General features: G+C 37.0%; 1 protein-coding gene across 1 annotated transcript in view; it reads right to left on the minus strand.

Moving 5' to 3' along the window:
* The window catches only part of Vom2r51 (vomeronasal 2 receptor, 51), a 49,820-nt gene extending 36,383 nt beyond the window's left edge, over positions 1-13,437 (minus strand). Inside the window, exons 1-2 of the mRNA NM_001099510.1 lie at positions 13,223-13,437; positions 11,787-12,084 (exon numbers count right to left, since the gene is read on the minus strand). Coding sequence (NP_001092980.1) covers positions 11,787-12,084; positions 13,223-13,437 — 513 coding nt within the window. The remainder of the gene's footprint in view (positions 1-11,786; positions 12,085-13,222) is intronic.
* Positions 13,438-14,333: the final 896 nt, after the last annotated feature.

The following is a 14,333-nucleotide window of genomic DNA, read 5'->3' on the forward strand; positions in this document are numbered from 1 at the left end:
ATAATGCATTCATGAGTCCCTGAAACTAAATTAATTAATAAAACAGTCTATTTAAGTTTTATTAATTAACATAACTTTAATTAAACATTTCTCTAAAAGTCTGAATGAACTACTTTTAAACCAAAAAATTTAAAAAGTATGTTTGAAATATGATAAATTATATCCAATTATAAGGCAAGATTCTGTGGTGGAGAGACCTGTTGTGCTGACAGGAAAAGCCCAGGGTTCTTTCAGGCTTCTAATCTTTGTGTTTCTCTCAGGAAGAGAGCTGTGTCTCCAGAGAGATGGGTTGACAAAGCAGAAAAGCTCTATTTTGTCACTTCCTATGACTCAGAGAGAGAGAGAGAGAGGGAGGGAGAAGGGGAGAGAAAGAGAGAGAGAGAGAGAGAGAGAGAGAGAGAGAGAGAGAGAGGCTGAAGAGGTGGCTCTGTAGGTTGTAAGTGCTGCTTCTGCAAGCATGAGGGCCTGAATTTAAACCCTCAGCATCCCAATAACAAGTCAGACATGGCTGTGTGTGCTTTTATCCCAACATAGCACAGTAGAGACAGGTAAATTCCAATATCTTATTGACTAGTCAGCTCAAAATTTCAAGCTTCCAGTTCAGTGAATGTCCCTGACTCAAGGCAGCAGTGTAGAAGGTGATAAAGGAAGACTGTATGACTCCAGGTGTATTAACATGTTTTTTTGCACAGTCCTGACACACACTATATATGCCTACATGCCACACATCACACACATGTATTCATATGCTCATCAAATACACACACACACACACACACACACACACACACACACACCACAGACATGCACATAGACTGAAAGAGATAGTGAAGCACAAATAACTATGGCACTTTGGTGAAGTTATAATCCTTCAGTACTAGAAATTAAAGAGAGTAAGTAAAATGATAGGAGGTTTGATATCAGAGATGATATGTTGTGTAGAGTGACCAATATTCAATAATCACAAACAGAGGTAGATGCAGTAAGACTAAATAAACTGAGAATCTAAAAAGAACTTAGCAAATAAGCATTTGATGAAGACATTTTAAAATGTAGAGGAAAAATTCTCAAATAACAAAAACAAATAAAGTTGCTGAAAGTTAAAATGCAAGTTGGTCAGATTAAAATCACCATTGGACAACCTTCCTAAATTTTCTTCAACTCAAGTATGAACTCTAGAAAATATGAAAGTGAATCAAGAAATATGCAGGACTGAGTATACAGAGAATCCAACACAGAGAACTGGTTGAGAAGAGAAATACAGCACTCAGGTAGGCAAAGAGAAGAAATAGAAAGGAAGGATTATCTGTCATACATATAGTTGGTGTGATTTGCATATATTAGGAATTCATTTACATACACTAGATATGGTTTACATATTCTACACAGAAAAAAGACAAACAAAAGTCCCAACACAATATAGGAAATGAAACTCATATAAAACCTGATCAGTATCACAGCATTGCCAACCACAATTCACTCTTAAGACCTGTGCAAGACGTTCCTTTTAGTCTAAACCTGTGCCCTGAGCAGACCTTGGGTGTTAGCTCTGCACACAGTCCCAAACACTCAGAGTAAACGTGACTCCTAGGTGCTCTGAAAGGCCAAGGATCACAGGAAGATGGAGAAAGCTCACCTCCCAGGAGATCAGACATAACCAGGAGCACTGGAGCTCAGACACACTCAAGATCACAGTTGAGGCCACAACATCTTTCCCAACACCCAGAATAACTAGGAACCCCATAGGAACCAGAAAAAGTTCCTTCCAGCTTGCACCAGTGCCTGGCACAAACCCAAGGCTCTGGCTCCTGCACCCACTCCTGCAGCACCCTGAGTAAGCTGAACTCCCAGGAATTCTGACATAACAGGATCTCAGAAGCTTAGTCACAGCAGGAATTCAAGATCCCAGCAGCTATAACACACACAGGATCTCAGAACACAGAATCACAGAATCATAGGATCACAGAGACAGCTGGAGTTTGAGGAGTTCTGACATAAACAGGATCACAGGACAGATGAGTTGCAGTCAGAGACAGCAAGGGAAGGTAGCACTAGAGATAACCAGATGGAGAGAGCCAAGTGCAAAAACATAAGCAACAGAAACAAAGGCTACCTGGCATCATTTGAACCCAATTATCACATTACACAAAGACCCCGATACCCTAACACACCAGAAAAGCTAGATTTGGATTTTAAAAAATTACATTTCATGATGATGATAGAGGACTTTAGTAAAGACATAAATAACTCCCTTTAAGAAATACAGAAGAACACATGTAAACAGGTAAAATCTCTTAAAGAGGAAACACAAAAATCCCTTAAAGAATTACAGGAAAACACAACCAAAAATGTGTAAGAATTGAACAAAACCATGCAGGATCTAAAAATGAAAATAGAAGCAATAACTAAATCATAAAGAAAGACAGCCCCAGAGACAGAAAACCTAGGAAATGGAACAGGAGTCATAGATGCAAGCATCACCAACAAAATACAAGAGATAAAAGAGAGAATCTCAGGAACAGATGATACCATAATAAATATTGACACAACAGTCAAAGAAAATGGAAAATGCAAAAGTTTCCTAACCAAAAACATTCAGGAAATCTAGGACACAATGAGAAGATCAACTTGTGGATAATAGGTATAGAAGAGATTGAACAGCCCCACCTTAAAGGGTCAGTAAATATCTTCAACAAAATTATAGAAAAATAAAAAAACTTCCCTAACCTAAAAACAGAGATGCCCATAAACATAAAAGAAGCCTATAGAACTCCAAATAGACTGGATTAGAAAAGTAACTTCTGTCACATAATAATCAAAACACTGAGTATACAAAATGAAAGAATATTAAGAGCAGTGAGGGCAAACTAAAGAAAATTTAAAAAAAAGAGCAGTGAGGGAAAAAGCTCAAGTAAAATATAAAGGCAAACCTATCAGAATTACATCAGACTTCTCAGGAGACAATGAAAGCCAAAAGATCATGGGCAAATCTCATACAGAGCCTAAGAGAACACAAATGTCAGCCCAAGCTACTATGCTCAGCAAAACTCTCAATTAACATAGATGGAGAAACCAAGATAGTCCATGACAAAGCCAAATTTACATAGTATCTTCACACAAATGCAGCTTTATAAAGGATAATAGATGGAAAACTCCAATACAAGGAGGGAAACCTATACCCTAGAAAAGGCAAGAAATTAATCTTATTCCAACAAGCCCAAAAGAAGATACCTACACAAACATAATTTCACCTCTAACAATAAAAATAACAGGAAGGAATAACCACTTTTCTTAATGTCTTGTAATATCAAATGGACTCAATTCCACAATAAAAAAGATAGATTACTTGACTTGATACATAAATAGTACCAAGCATTTTGCTGCATGCAGGAAAGACACATCAGTGACAAAGACAGATATTACCTCAGAGTAAAAGACTAGGAAAAAATTTTTCCAAGCAAATGGTCCTAAGAAAAAAGCTAGAGTGGCCATTCTGATATTGAATAAAATTAATATTCTAACAAAAGTTACCAAAATTAAGAAAGGACACATCATACTCATCAAAGGAAAAATACCAAGGTAAACTTTCAATTCTGAACAATTATGCTCCAAATGCAAGGGCACGCACATTCATAAAAAATACTTTACTAAAACTCAAAACACACTTTGCACCTCACAAAATAATTGTGGGAGACTTCAAAAGCCCACTCATAATCTCATCAATGGACAGATCATGGAAACAGAAACTAAACAGAGACACAGTGAAACTAACGGATGTTATGAACCGAATGGATTTAACAGATATCTATAGGACATTTCATCCTTAAACAAAAGAATATATCTTCTTCTCATGGTACCTCCTCCAAAACTGACCATATAATTCGTCATAAAACAGGCCTCAACAGATACAAGAAGTTTGAATTAATCTCTTGCATCCTCTCAGATCACCATGGACTAAGGCAGGTCTTCAATAACAAAAATTACAACAGAAAGCCCACATATATGTGGAAGCTGAGAAATGATAACCTGGTCAAGGAAGAAGTAAAGAAAGAAATTAAAGACTTTTTAGAATTTAATGAAAATGAAAGCACAACAAACCAAAACTTATGGGACACAATGAAAGCATTGCTAAAAAGAAAACTCATAGCTCGGAGTGCCTCCAAAAAGAAACTAGAAAGAGCATACAATAGCAGCTTCACAGCACACTAGAAAGCTATAGAATAAAAAGAAGCAATTGCACCCCAGAGGAGTACACAGGAGGAAATAATCGAACTCAGAGCTGAAATCACCCAATTGTAATCAAAGATAACTATACAAAGAATCAACAAAACCAGGAGCTGGTTCTTTGCAAAAACCAACAAGATAGATAAACTCTTAGCCAGACTAACCAGAGAGCATAGAGCTAGTATCTAAATTAAGAAAATCAAAAATGAAACTTAAGACATAACAAACAGAACTGAGAAAACTCAAAACACCCTCACATCCTTCTACAACAGCCTACACTCAACAAAGCTGGAAAATCTGAATAAAACAGACAATTTTTTTTAGACAGATACCAGGCACGAAAATTAAATCACGATCAGATAAACCCTCGAAACAGTCCCTTAACCCCTAAAGAAATAGAAACAGTCATTAAAACTCTCCTAGCAAAAAGTAATCCTGAACCAGATGGGTTTGGTGGAGAATTCTATCAGACCTTCAAAGAAGACCAAATATCAATACTCTTCAAACCATTCCACAAAATAGAAAGAGAAGGAACATTACCCAATTGATCTATGAAGCCCCAATTATGATTACACTTAAACCCCACAAAGACCCAACAAAGAAAGAAAACTTCAGATCAAGTTCCCTTATGAATATCGATGCCAAAATACTCAATAAAATTCTCACAAACTGAATCCAAGAACACATCAAAAGATCATCCATCATGATCAAGTAGGCTTGATCCTAGTGATACAGGATAATTCAATATATGTAAATCCATTAATGTAACTCACTATATAAAAAAACTCAAAGAAAAAAACTATATGATTAACTAATTAGATGCTAAGGAAGCATTTGACAAAATTCAACACCCCTTCATGATAAACATCTTGCAAACATCAGGAATTTGAGGCTTATACATAAACATAGTAAAAGCCATATACAGCAAACCAATAGCCAACATCAAACTAAATGGAGAAAAATTTGAAGCAATCCCACTAAAATCAGAAACTAGAAAAGGCTGTCAACTCTCTCCCTACCTATTCAACATAGTACTCGATGTCCAAACCAGAGCATTTAGACAACAAAAGGAGATTAAAGTGACCTCATAAAATGGGACGTCATAAAAGTAAAAAGCTTCTCTAAGGCAAAGGACACTATCATTAGGACAAAACAGCAACCACCAAAAAACTTTACCAATCCTACATCTGATAGAGGGCTAATACCCAAAATATACAAAGATTTCAGAGAACCAAATAACCCTATTAAAAATGGGGTGCAGTTAACAAAAAATTTTCAACTGAGGAATATTGAATGGCTAAAGAAATGTTCAACATCCTTAGTCATCAGGGAAATGCAAATCAAAATTTCTCTGATATTCGACCTCATACCAGTCAGAATGGCTAATATCAAAAACTCAGGTGACAACAGATGATGGTGAGGATGTTGAGAAAGAGGAACACTCCTCCATTGTTGGTGGGATTCAAGTTGGTATAACCACTCTGGGAATCAGTCTGGAGGATACTCAGAAAATTTGACATAGTTGATGACCCTGCTATACCTCTCCTCGGCATATACCCAAAGGATGTTCCAACATACAACAAAGACACGTGCTCCACTATGTTCACAGCAGCCTTATTTATAATAGCCAGAAGCTGGAAAGAACCCAGATGCACTTCAACAGAGAAATGTTTACAGAAAATGTGGTACATTTACACAATGGAGTTCTACTCAGCTATTTTATTTGTCATGAAATTCATAGGCCAATGAACAGAACTAGGAAAATCCTTAGTGAGGTAACTCAATCACAAAAAAACACACATGGTATACACTCGCTGATAAGTGGATATTAGCCAAAAATCTCGGATTTCCCAAGATACAATCCACAGACCACATGAAGCTCAAGAAGAAGGAAAACCAAAGGGTGGATGCTTCAGTCCTTCTTAGAAGAGGAAACAAAAATCTTCATAGGAGGAATGATGGAGACAAAGTTTGGAGCAGAGGCTGAAGCAAAGGCCATCCAGAGACTACCCCCACCTGGGGATTGGATATGGGGTTTATGGACAGGAAACCAGGAAGTGGAATAATATTTGAAATGTAATTTTAAAAAACCCAATAAAATAAAATATTTGGGGTACAGAGCTAAACAAAGAATTCTCAATTGAGGAATATGTATGGCCTTAAAGTGCCTAAGGAAATGTTCAACATTCTTAGTCATCATGGAAATGCAAATCAAAACAACCCTGAGATTCCATCTCATACCAGTCAGAATGGCTAAGATCAAAAACTCAGGTGACCACAGATGCTGGGGAAGATACGGAGTAAGAGGAACACTCCTCCATTGTTGGTGGGATTGCAAGCTGGTACAACCATTCTGGAAATCAGTCTGGCTGTTTCTTGTAAAATTGGACATGTATACCTGAGGACCCAGCTATACCACTCCTGGGCATATTCCCAAAAGATGCTCTAACACATAACAAGGACACTTGCTCTCCTTTGATCATATTTATAATATGAGAGCCTTATTTATAATAGCTAGAAAATTGAAAGAACTCCAATATCCTTCAACAGAAGAATGGATAGAGAAAATGTGGCATATTTACACAATGGCATACTAATCGGCCATTAAAAACAATAACTTTGTGTAATTCTAGGCAAATGAAGGAACTAGAAAATATCATACTGAGTGAAGTAAGCCAGTACTTACTTGTAAGAACACACATGATATGCACTCACTGATAAAGGAATATTAGCCCCAAAGCTTGGAATACCCAAGATACAATTTGCAGGACAACACATGAAGCTCAAGAACAAAGAACAAAGTGTGAATGTATCAGTCCTTCTTTTAAGGGGGAACAAAATACTTAGGAGAAAACACAGAGACAAAGTGTGGAGCAGAGACTGAAGGAAAGGCCATCCAGAAATTGCCACACATGGAGATTCATCCCACATATAGCCCTCCCAAACCTAGTCACCTTTGAGGATGCCAAGATGTGCGTGCTGACAGGAATCTGACATCGCTGTCTCCTGAGAAATTCTGCCAAAGCCTGACAAATACAGAGGCAGATTTTCCCAGCCAACCACTGGACTGAGAACAGGGTCTCCAATGGAGGAGTTAGAGAAAGGAATAAAGGAACTGAAGGGGTTTGCAAGCCCATAAGAAGAACAATAAGGTCAAACAACCAAACCCCTACCACCTTGCCCAAGAGTTCCCAGGGACTAAACCACTAACCAAAGAGTACATATGGAGTAACCCATGGCCCCAACCCCATATGCAGCAGAGGATGGCCTTTTTGGGCATCAATGTGAGGAGAGGCCCTTGGTCCTGTTAAGGATCAATGCCCCAGTGTAGGGGAATGCCAGGTCACGGAGGTAGGAGGGAGTATATGTTTGGGTAGGGGAACACACACATAGAAGGAGGGAGAGGGGATTTCTGGAGGGGAAACTGTGAAAGGGGATAACATTTGAAATGGAAATAAGGAAAAGAAAAAAGAAAAAGACTTGTGCAAGAGAATTACTAAAATAAATCACACAAATACCCCCTGGATATTGTGAGTACATTGAAGTTGTTGTGTTAATGCTACCTGCATAACTATCATAACTTTTACTGTCCACAGGCAGCTTGGTGTCCATAGGTTGAAGAGCAAAACTTGAAATACAAAAAAGCCAAGAAACGGGCTGGAGAGATGGCTCAGTGGTTAAGAGCACTGACTGCTCTTCTAGAGGTCCTGAGTTCAAATCCCAGCAACCACATGGTGGCTCACAACCATCTGTAATGAGATCAGATACCCTCTTCTGGTGTGTCTGAAGACAGTTATAGTGTACTTATACATAAAATAAATAAACAAATATTTTTTTAAAAAGCCAAGAAACATTAAATCAACAAAACAGTTAAATATCCATACACAGCTCTCAAAAAATTTAAGAAACACAACTGTTTAATAAATGTTTTAACTATGTTAAACATCCTTGGGAGGAATCTAAATTACAAATACTTCAACACTCTGTCACCTTAGTCACAGGTGTTGTCATCATGTGAATAAGTAGCAGGGGATGGAAAGGTGGCTCAGTAGTTAAGAACATGAACTGTTCCTGCACACGACATGGGTTTCATTTCAAGCACCCACAACTACCTGTAACTCCATATCCAGATGATCTAACATTTACTCTGGCTTTCTCCAAGAACACTAGGTACACATGTGTTGCACATACCATGCATGCAGGAGAAACACTGTACACATGAAATAAATCTTAATTATCAAACCAAACCAGGTGTGAGAAAACAGGAAGCCCATTGCTGCTATTAGAAATGCAAACAGACACAGTTTGGAAATATAATAGAATGAAACAACAACACTAAGGATAGACCAACGACAGAACTTAGCCCTACTACTCCTTGGTATAGATATTCCAAGCTCCAAACCAAAGCAAGAGAAACTGGATATCCATCTATTATTGTTGATTTTGTTCTTTACACCGTTTATATTAATCAAGAAACTGAAACAAACTAGATGTCTTAAGCAGGAATTAATAAAAGCAAAAACATGTTATATATGCACAACAGAATTATATGTAGCCATAAAAAAAGAAGATATTTTGGGGAAGATGAAGAAACTGCAAATATTAATATTATACTAAACAAAATAAACGAGAAACTTATTTAATTTCCCTTTATATGGAACATACTGGTGTGTGTGTGTGTGTGTGTGTGTGTGTGTGTGTGAGAGAGAGAGAGAGAGAGAGAGAGAGAGAGAGAGAGAGAGAGAGAGAGAGACTGCAGGGCCCACAGACACCAGATGAGTTGGGATCCCCTGAGCTGAAGTTAGAGATGTTCCTGAACCATCTGACACAGTTGCTGGGAATTGAACTTCAGTCCTTAGAGTTATTTTTGTCAGCATATGATGCAAGGTTTTCATTATGGCCCATTCACATGCACTTTGTTCTTACCGTTGCTCCTGATGCCCTCCTGCCACACCCTCCTGTCTTGCTGGTCTGCTCTCTGAACAAAACTCTTTCAGCTTTTAGTTCAATGTTTTATTACTGTTCCCTGCCTTAGGATTTCTTTTATCATTCGAGTGGGTCCCATTCTAGTTCTCACTCTCTCCCTTCCCCTGAGTCTTTTTCTCTATACAAAATATTAAAAATAATAAAATAAATCTATATAAAAGGATTACATGTAAAAACAAAAAACAAAATAATCCAAGCTAGCATACACACAACTCAAACATAGAGACCAAAGAAACTTGATCCCCCAAAGAATGTCTTACCTCAAAGATCGTAACTCCTTAACTACTGAATACAGGGCTACTGACATTAATAAAATGCCAGATGAAAAATAAAGTCTTTATTAGTAAAATTATCAAAAAAAACTCTAGAGAGTATTCACTTTTGCCATTAAGTTTTCACTTGAAATCCTAACAAAATAAATATAGTTTTAAAAAAACACAAGCAAGATAAGAAGGTAAATTATCACTGTTCACATATAATACATTTATTTCTGTAGGTTTTCTCATGGGATATTTCTGGAATGCTAAGTAGGAAAAGTCTCAGACCTGATACTTACTTCATTAAAGTAACAGAACACAAAATAAACGTAAACTAGTAGCTTCCTATATACCAATAATGAGGGCGAAATCACGTGAGCAACCCCATGTGCGATGAAAAAGCAGCCAGAAATAAAACTAAGCACACAGATACAAGACTTTAAGGACATTAAAAAAGACTCTAGGATACAGATGGGACTTGGACCCACAGAGATTGGCTAAATTAAATTGACAAAATTTTCCAAAATGTTATATTATTAAGCATAATTCTCATCAAACTTCCTATGACACTCATCATAAAACTAGCAAAGACAATTCTCACGTTCAGACCCCCATTGGACAAAGCCATCCTAAATAGTGAGGGTACTGGTACATGTCAATTCATATACAAGATCTCAAATTATACTACTGAGCCATGGTAACACAGCAGCTTGGGGTTGCCATAGCATAAATCTTTACACAATGCCAACAGAAGAGCAAGAAATGAGCTCACATAGCAATAGTCAAAAACATATATTTGAGAAGAGACAGTGGCTTCCATAAATTCCTAGGGAAACTGAATACCTAGCCACACGTAGAAAACTTGAAATGGAATTATATTACCCTGAGCAAATATCTATTCAAATCATCTCAGAGACATTAGGGTAAAACTTTGAAATAACAAAGGAATGCTACGGGAAGCACTTCAAAATATCACCTCAGACAAGGATCTTCTGAAAGGACTCTGGTAGCTCATCAAATCAGTACATGGCTGATCAGGGGCCTACATGGAATGAAAAAGCTGCAGAGCAAAGGGAAGGATCCTATGTCAGGAAAACAGAACAAGGATCTGTTAGGTGAGGGGCCAGGGGTCATTAAGAGGCAGTAGGAGGATCCGTGACTAAAAGAGACAAGTACAATTATATACACATTTCTTATGTAAAATTGTGTTCAATATCAACGTCATAATAAGCATATGTCCAATGTCAAAATTTTAAAAGAAAGAAGTCTCATAAAAACTCATAAAAGGGGGTTGGGGATTTAGCTCAGTGGTAGAGCACTTGCCTAGGAAGCGCAAGGCCCTGGGTTCAGTCCCCAGATCTGAAAAAAAGAAAAAAGAAGAAAAAAACTCATAAAAGAAAAAAATGGTGAGGCATAATAGTGCATACCTTTAATCCCATTCCTATAGAAAAAAAGGCAGGACGATCACTGTGAAAATATCCTGGGCTACATAAGAAGTTCAAGACCAGGAAAGTTTGCATGGTGAGAAGCAGTCTCAAAAATAAACAAAGTAAGTAAAATTAAAACATAAAATAAATCAACATGGCAGCTTAATGCATTTTACTAAGATGTAAGTTACTTCACTGAGGATAGTGGGAAACATTAAGTGCTGGACCACTGCGATCTGCAAACTAACATATTTCTCTAAATAGCTCTCTTTCAAGTTTATTAATAAGTAAAGTGCTTTTGACATATACATGCTACCTCTCTAGCATTGTTTATAAGGAAGCATTACTAATCAACAGAAAGATTTTAAAACAAAGACAAAAACAAAACTTTTCCAACCATCAGAGAAAACTGAAAAGTCGCAAATATCCAGGCAGAGTAAGTCTGATTCATGGTTCTTTGTAAAAATAAATGTTATGTGGCAATCTGACCTGATACCACTTTAAAATAATAAGTAATATATGCATAGTAATTACAGTGAAGATATATGTGAAGAATTATTAGTCCTCCTGCTTTCTGATGCTCAAAAACTGGATACAAAAGTAAGACAGTATTAACAATGGTACAAGGCAAAGTAAATTTTCTAGGAGTGGAAAAAGTACAGGCTGTCATTACTGTATCTGTGTTTTTTCAAATTTAAAGGTTTTTAAATTAAATTTGTTGTACAAGCATAATTTCATCTTATGAATAAATTATACTTCAGAGTTAAAAATTATAACTAAATAGTAAAGTTTTAACTATTTCCATACCTCATCAGTAAACAATAACTAAATTAATTAGCATTTATTACTACGATTCTGTGTTTAACCTAAGGAGCCAGGATTCTCTGCGTACCTGAGGGACATTGTAGAGACTTAGAACTCGGGAGATCTGGGTTGATATTCCTGTTGAAATGCCTCCTATCACTGCAACCAGCTTATCAGTCTTCTCAGGCCTGCAGCTGTAGTTAGGAACTGGGGGGGTCTCTCCTGAGAGCAAAGCCATAGAACTCTCCACAGCCTTCATCTCAATAAAGTCAACATTGAAGAGATAGAATCCCAGGGACATATTGAATAAAATATTTGGATCCTTGTTGATATTTTCTATAGCAAAAACCATTGCCAACATGTGCTGATAATGTTTGGTGAAATCCCTAGGAGGAAAAATTAGAAAGACCATTTTTATGTTCTTTTTTCTTTTAATTTTTAATTAAATTATAATTGCATCTTTTACCCCCCTCTCTTTTTTTCATGCAGCTCCTCCCTGCTCTCTCTCAAATTCTGGAATTTTATTTCTAACAATCTAAGTCATATGAAGAATATGCAAAATAATCCAAGACAAGCAGGATATTCTATATTTAAAATGTAGAGGAATTAGTTTTTAAAGGGAATATTCATAGTATAACTCATTATTAAATTCATAATTTTTATTTTTGAATTTTCTTTGATACAGTCTTACTATTCAGCCCAGGATGGACTGAACTTCACTCTGTAGTCTAAGTTAACTGCGAACTCCTAGAGATCCCCCTGACTCTGCTTCTCAAGCCCTGAGATTAAAGGTTTGCACCACCAATTCCTATCAAATGTACAATTTTCAACTTCTACTGTTCAATTTGTGTCTGAGAAATTAAAATGGAGGAGTAAACAATGTGGGAAATAGCAAACATTAAAACTTAGTATTCATGTTGTCTTCAAAAATAGGTTAATCCTCGGGAAGACACACAGTGCTTGATGATCTATGGCAATTGAAAAAAGAATTTCAAGTCTATTAAAGCAGGAAAAATATAGTGTTGTGAGTACGATACACTTAATAAAATCGAAGAAAAGTCACTTTAACTGAAAAGTGTTTTCAAATCCTTCTTACATATTTAAGAGGATTCAGCATGACTAGGGGAGAGACATACACAGAGCCAGTCATGGCTGAGGAGCTACTGGCATTTGCTGGCTACTGGGGATGGGAGACTACATTTCTTTAGGAGGTGTGCTCTAGTAGCTTACCTAGACTTTAAATCATGTCCTATACACCTGCAGTACTGGCATTGCCTAAATGAACTCAGTAGATGAAAAAGTGTGAATAAGAGAGATTCTATGAACTTGATGGGGGGAGAGAGGGAGGGAGGACAGAGAAAAGGAGGAAGGAAGGGAGGGAAGCCGAGTCCACGAAGTTGAAAGAAGACATTGACCATTGGAGGGGAAGCAGGAGAGGTGTGTTTGATCAACATACATTGAAACATATCAACATATAGGAAATCCTGAAACGATATTTTTTAAAGAGAGAATCGAAACACTTACGCATAAACAATATCAGGCATAGAGATTGTATCTTTAAAGCCAAATTTACTTTTAGTGTCTCCAGCAGTCACTCTAAGGGAAAAGAGTCCTCCAATAACAAAATCCCCATCTTGATAGTAGCCAGGAGAGGCAGGTATACTTAAGGAAAACCAAGAAATTTGTTCCTGGAATACAATGAGAACAATCAGGAGAGAGAAAGCAATGAGCAATTTCATGCTAACATTGATAAATAATTGATAAAAACCCAGATAGCTGTTCAGGTGAGAGTCTTGAACTAATCAACCTCGATAGCACATCAACAAACTGATAAAACAGTGTGCTCAGTGTGGAGCAAGTTTATAAAGCACTGTTTTGTCCTGATACAGGCCCACCAGTGTCCAAACACTCCCTCAGGTCCTGGGAGTATAATCTGCTGCACATACTTAGCCCTAGATCATGTCCCCTTCACAGGGTCACTGTGAGTCTTCAAGGGCTCAGGAACCTCTCACTTGGCACCTGGGAATCCTGATTCTCAGCAGAAAACACATAATTATGAACAAGTGTGAAGTCCTCTAAAACACCTGTAGGGTGTGTACACTCAGTGAGCTGAGACCTATCAAGGTACCAAGGTAAAAAGAAACAAATCAGTTGAAGCATAATTAAGTCATGAAGGTTTATCTAAATGAGGCATCAAAGGGCTCAGTGTTTGTGTGCAGAAGGACTGGACTCTTAATCATTTAACATCACTGTCATTTTAGAGTATTTCTGCAAGACCAAGCCAAAGACATTTGAAAAAATTATTTCTGATCACTTATTATGGTCAATTATCAACTAGTATGTTTTAACATCTTACATTATATATGCTATGAGTACAATGTTTTGAAGTCCATATACTATGTGAAAACTAAATATAAATATTTAATTCACACATTGTTTATTTTAAGAACTAACATGATTTCAAATTACTTCAAAGAAAGTAAATCAAAAGATATTATTAGCTTTTAAAAATGTCTATTGTGCATGAGGGCCAATGGGTTGACCTCTCCCTTTTTTCTATTCTCTCCTTCCTTCCTTCTTTCATTCATTTTTGGTGCTGGCACTGTAGGAGACTGCACTTAAGAGCATGGGGTCT

Source organism: Rattus norvegicus, chromosome 4, assembly GCF_036323735.1.
Source record: "Rattus norvegicus strain BN/NHsdMcwi chromosome 4, GRCr8, whole genome shotgun sequence".
In the NCBI taxonomy this organism is placed as follows: Eukaryota; Metazoa; Chordata; class Mammalia; order Rodentia; family Muridae; genus Rattus; species Rattus norvegicus.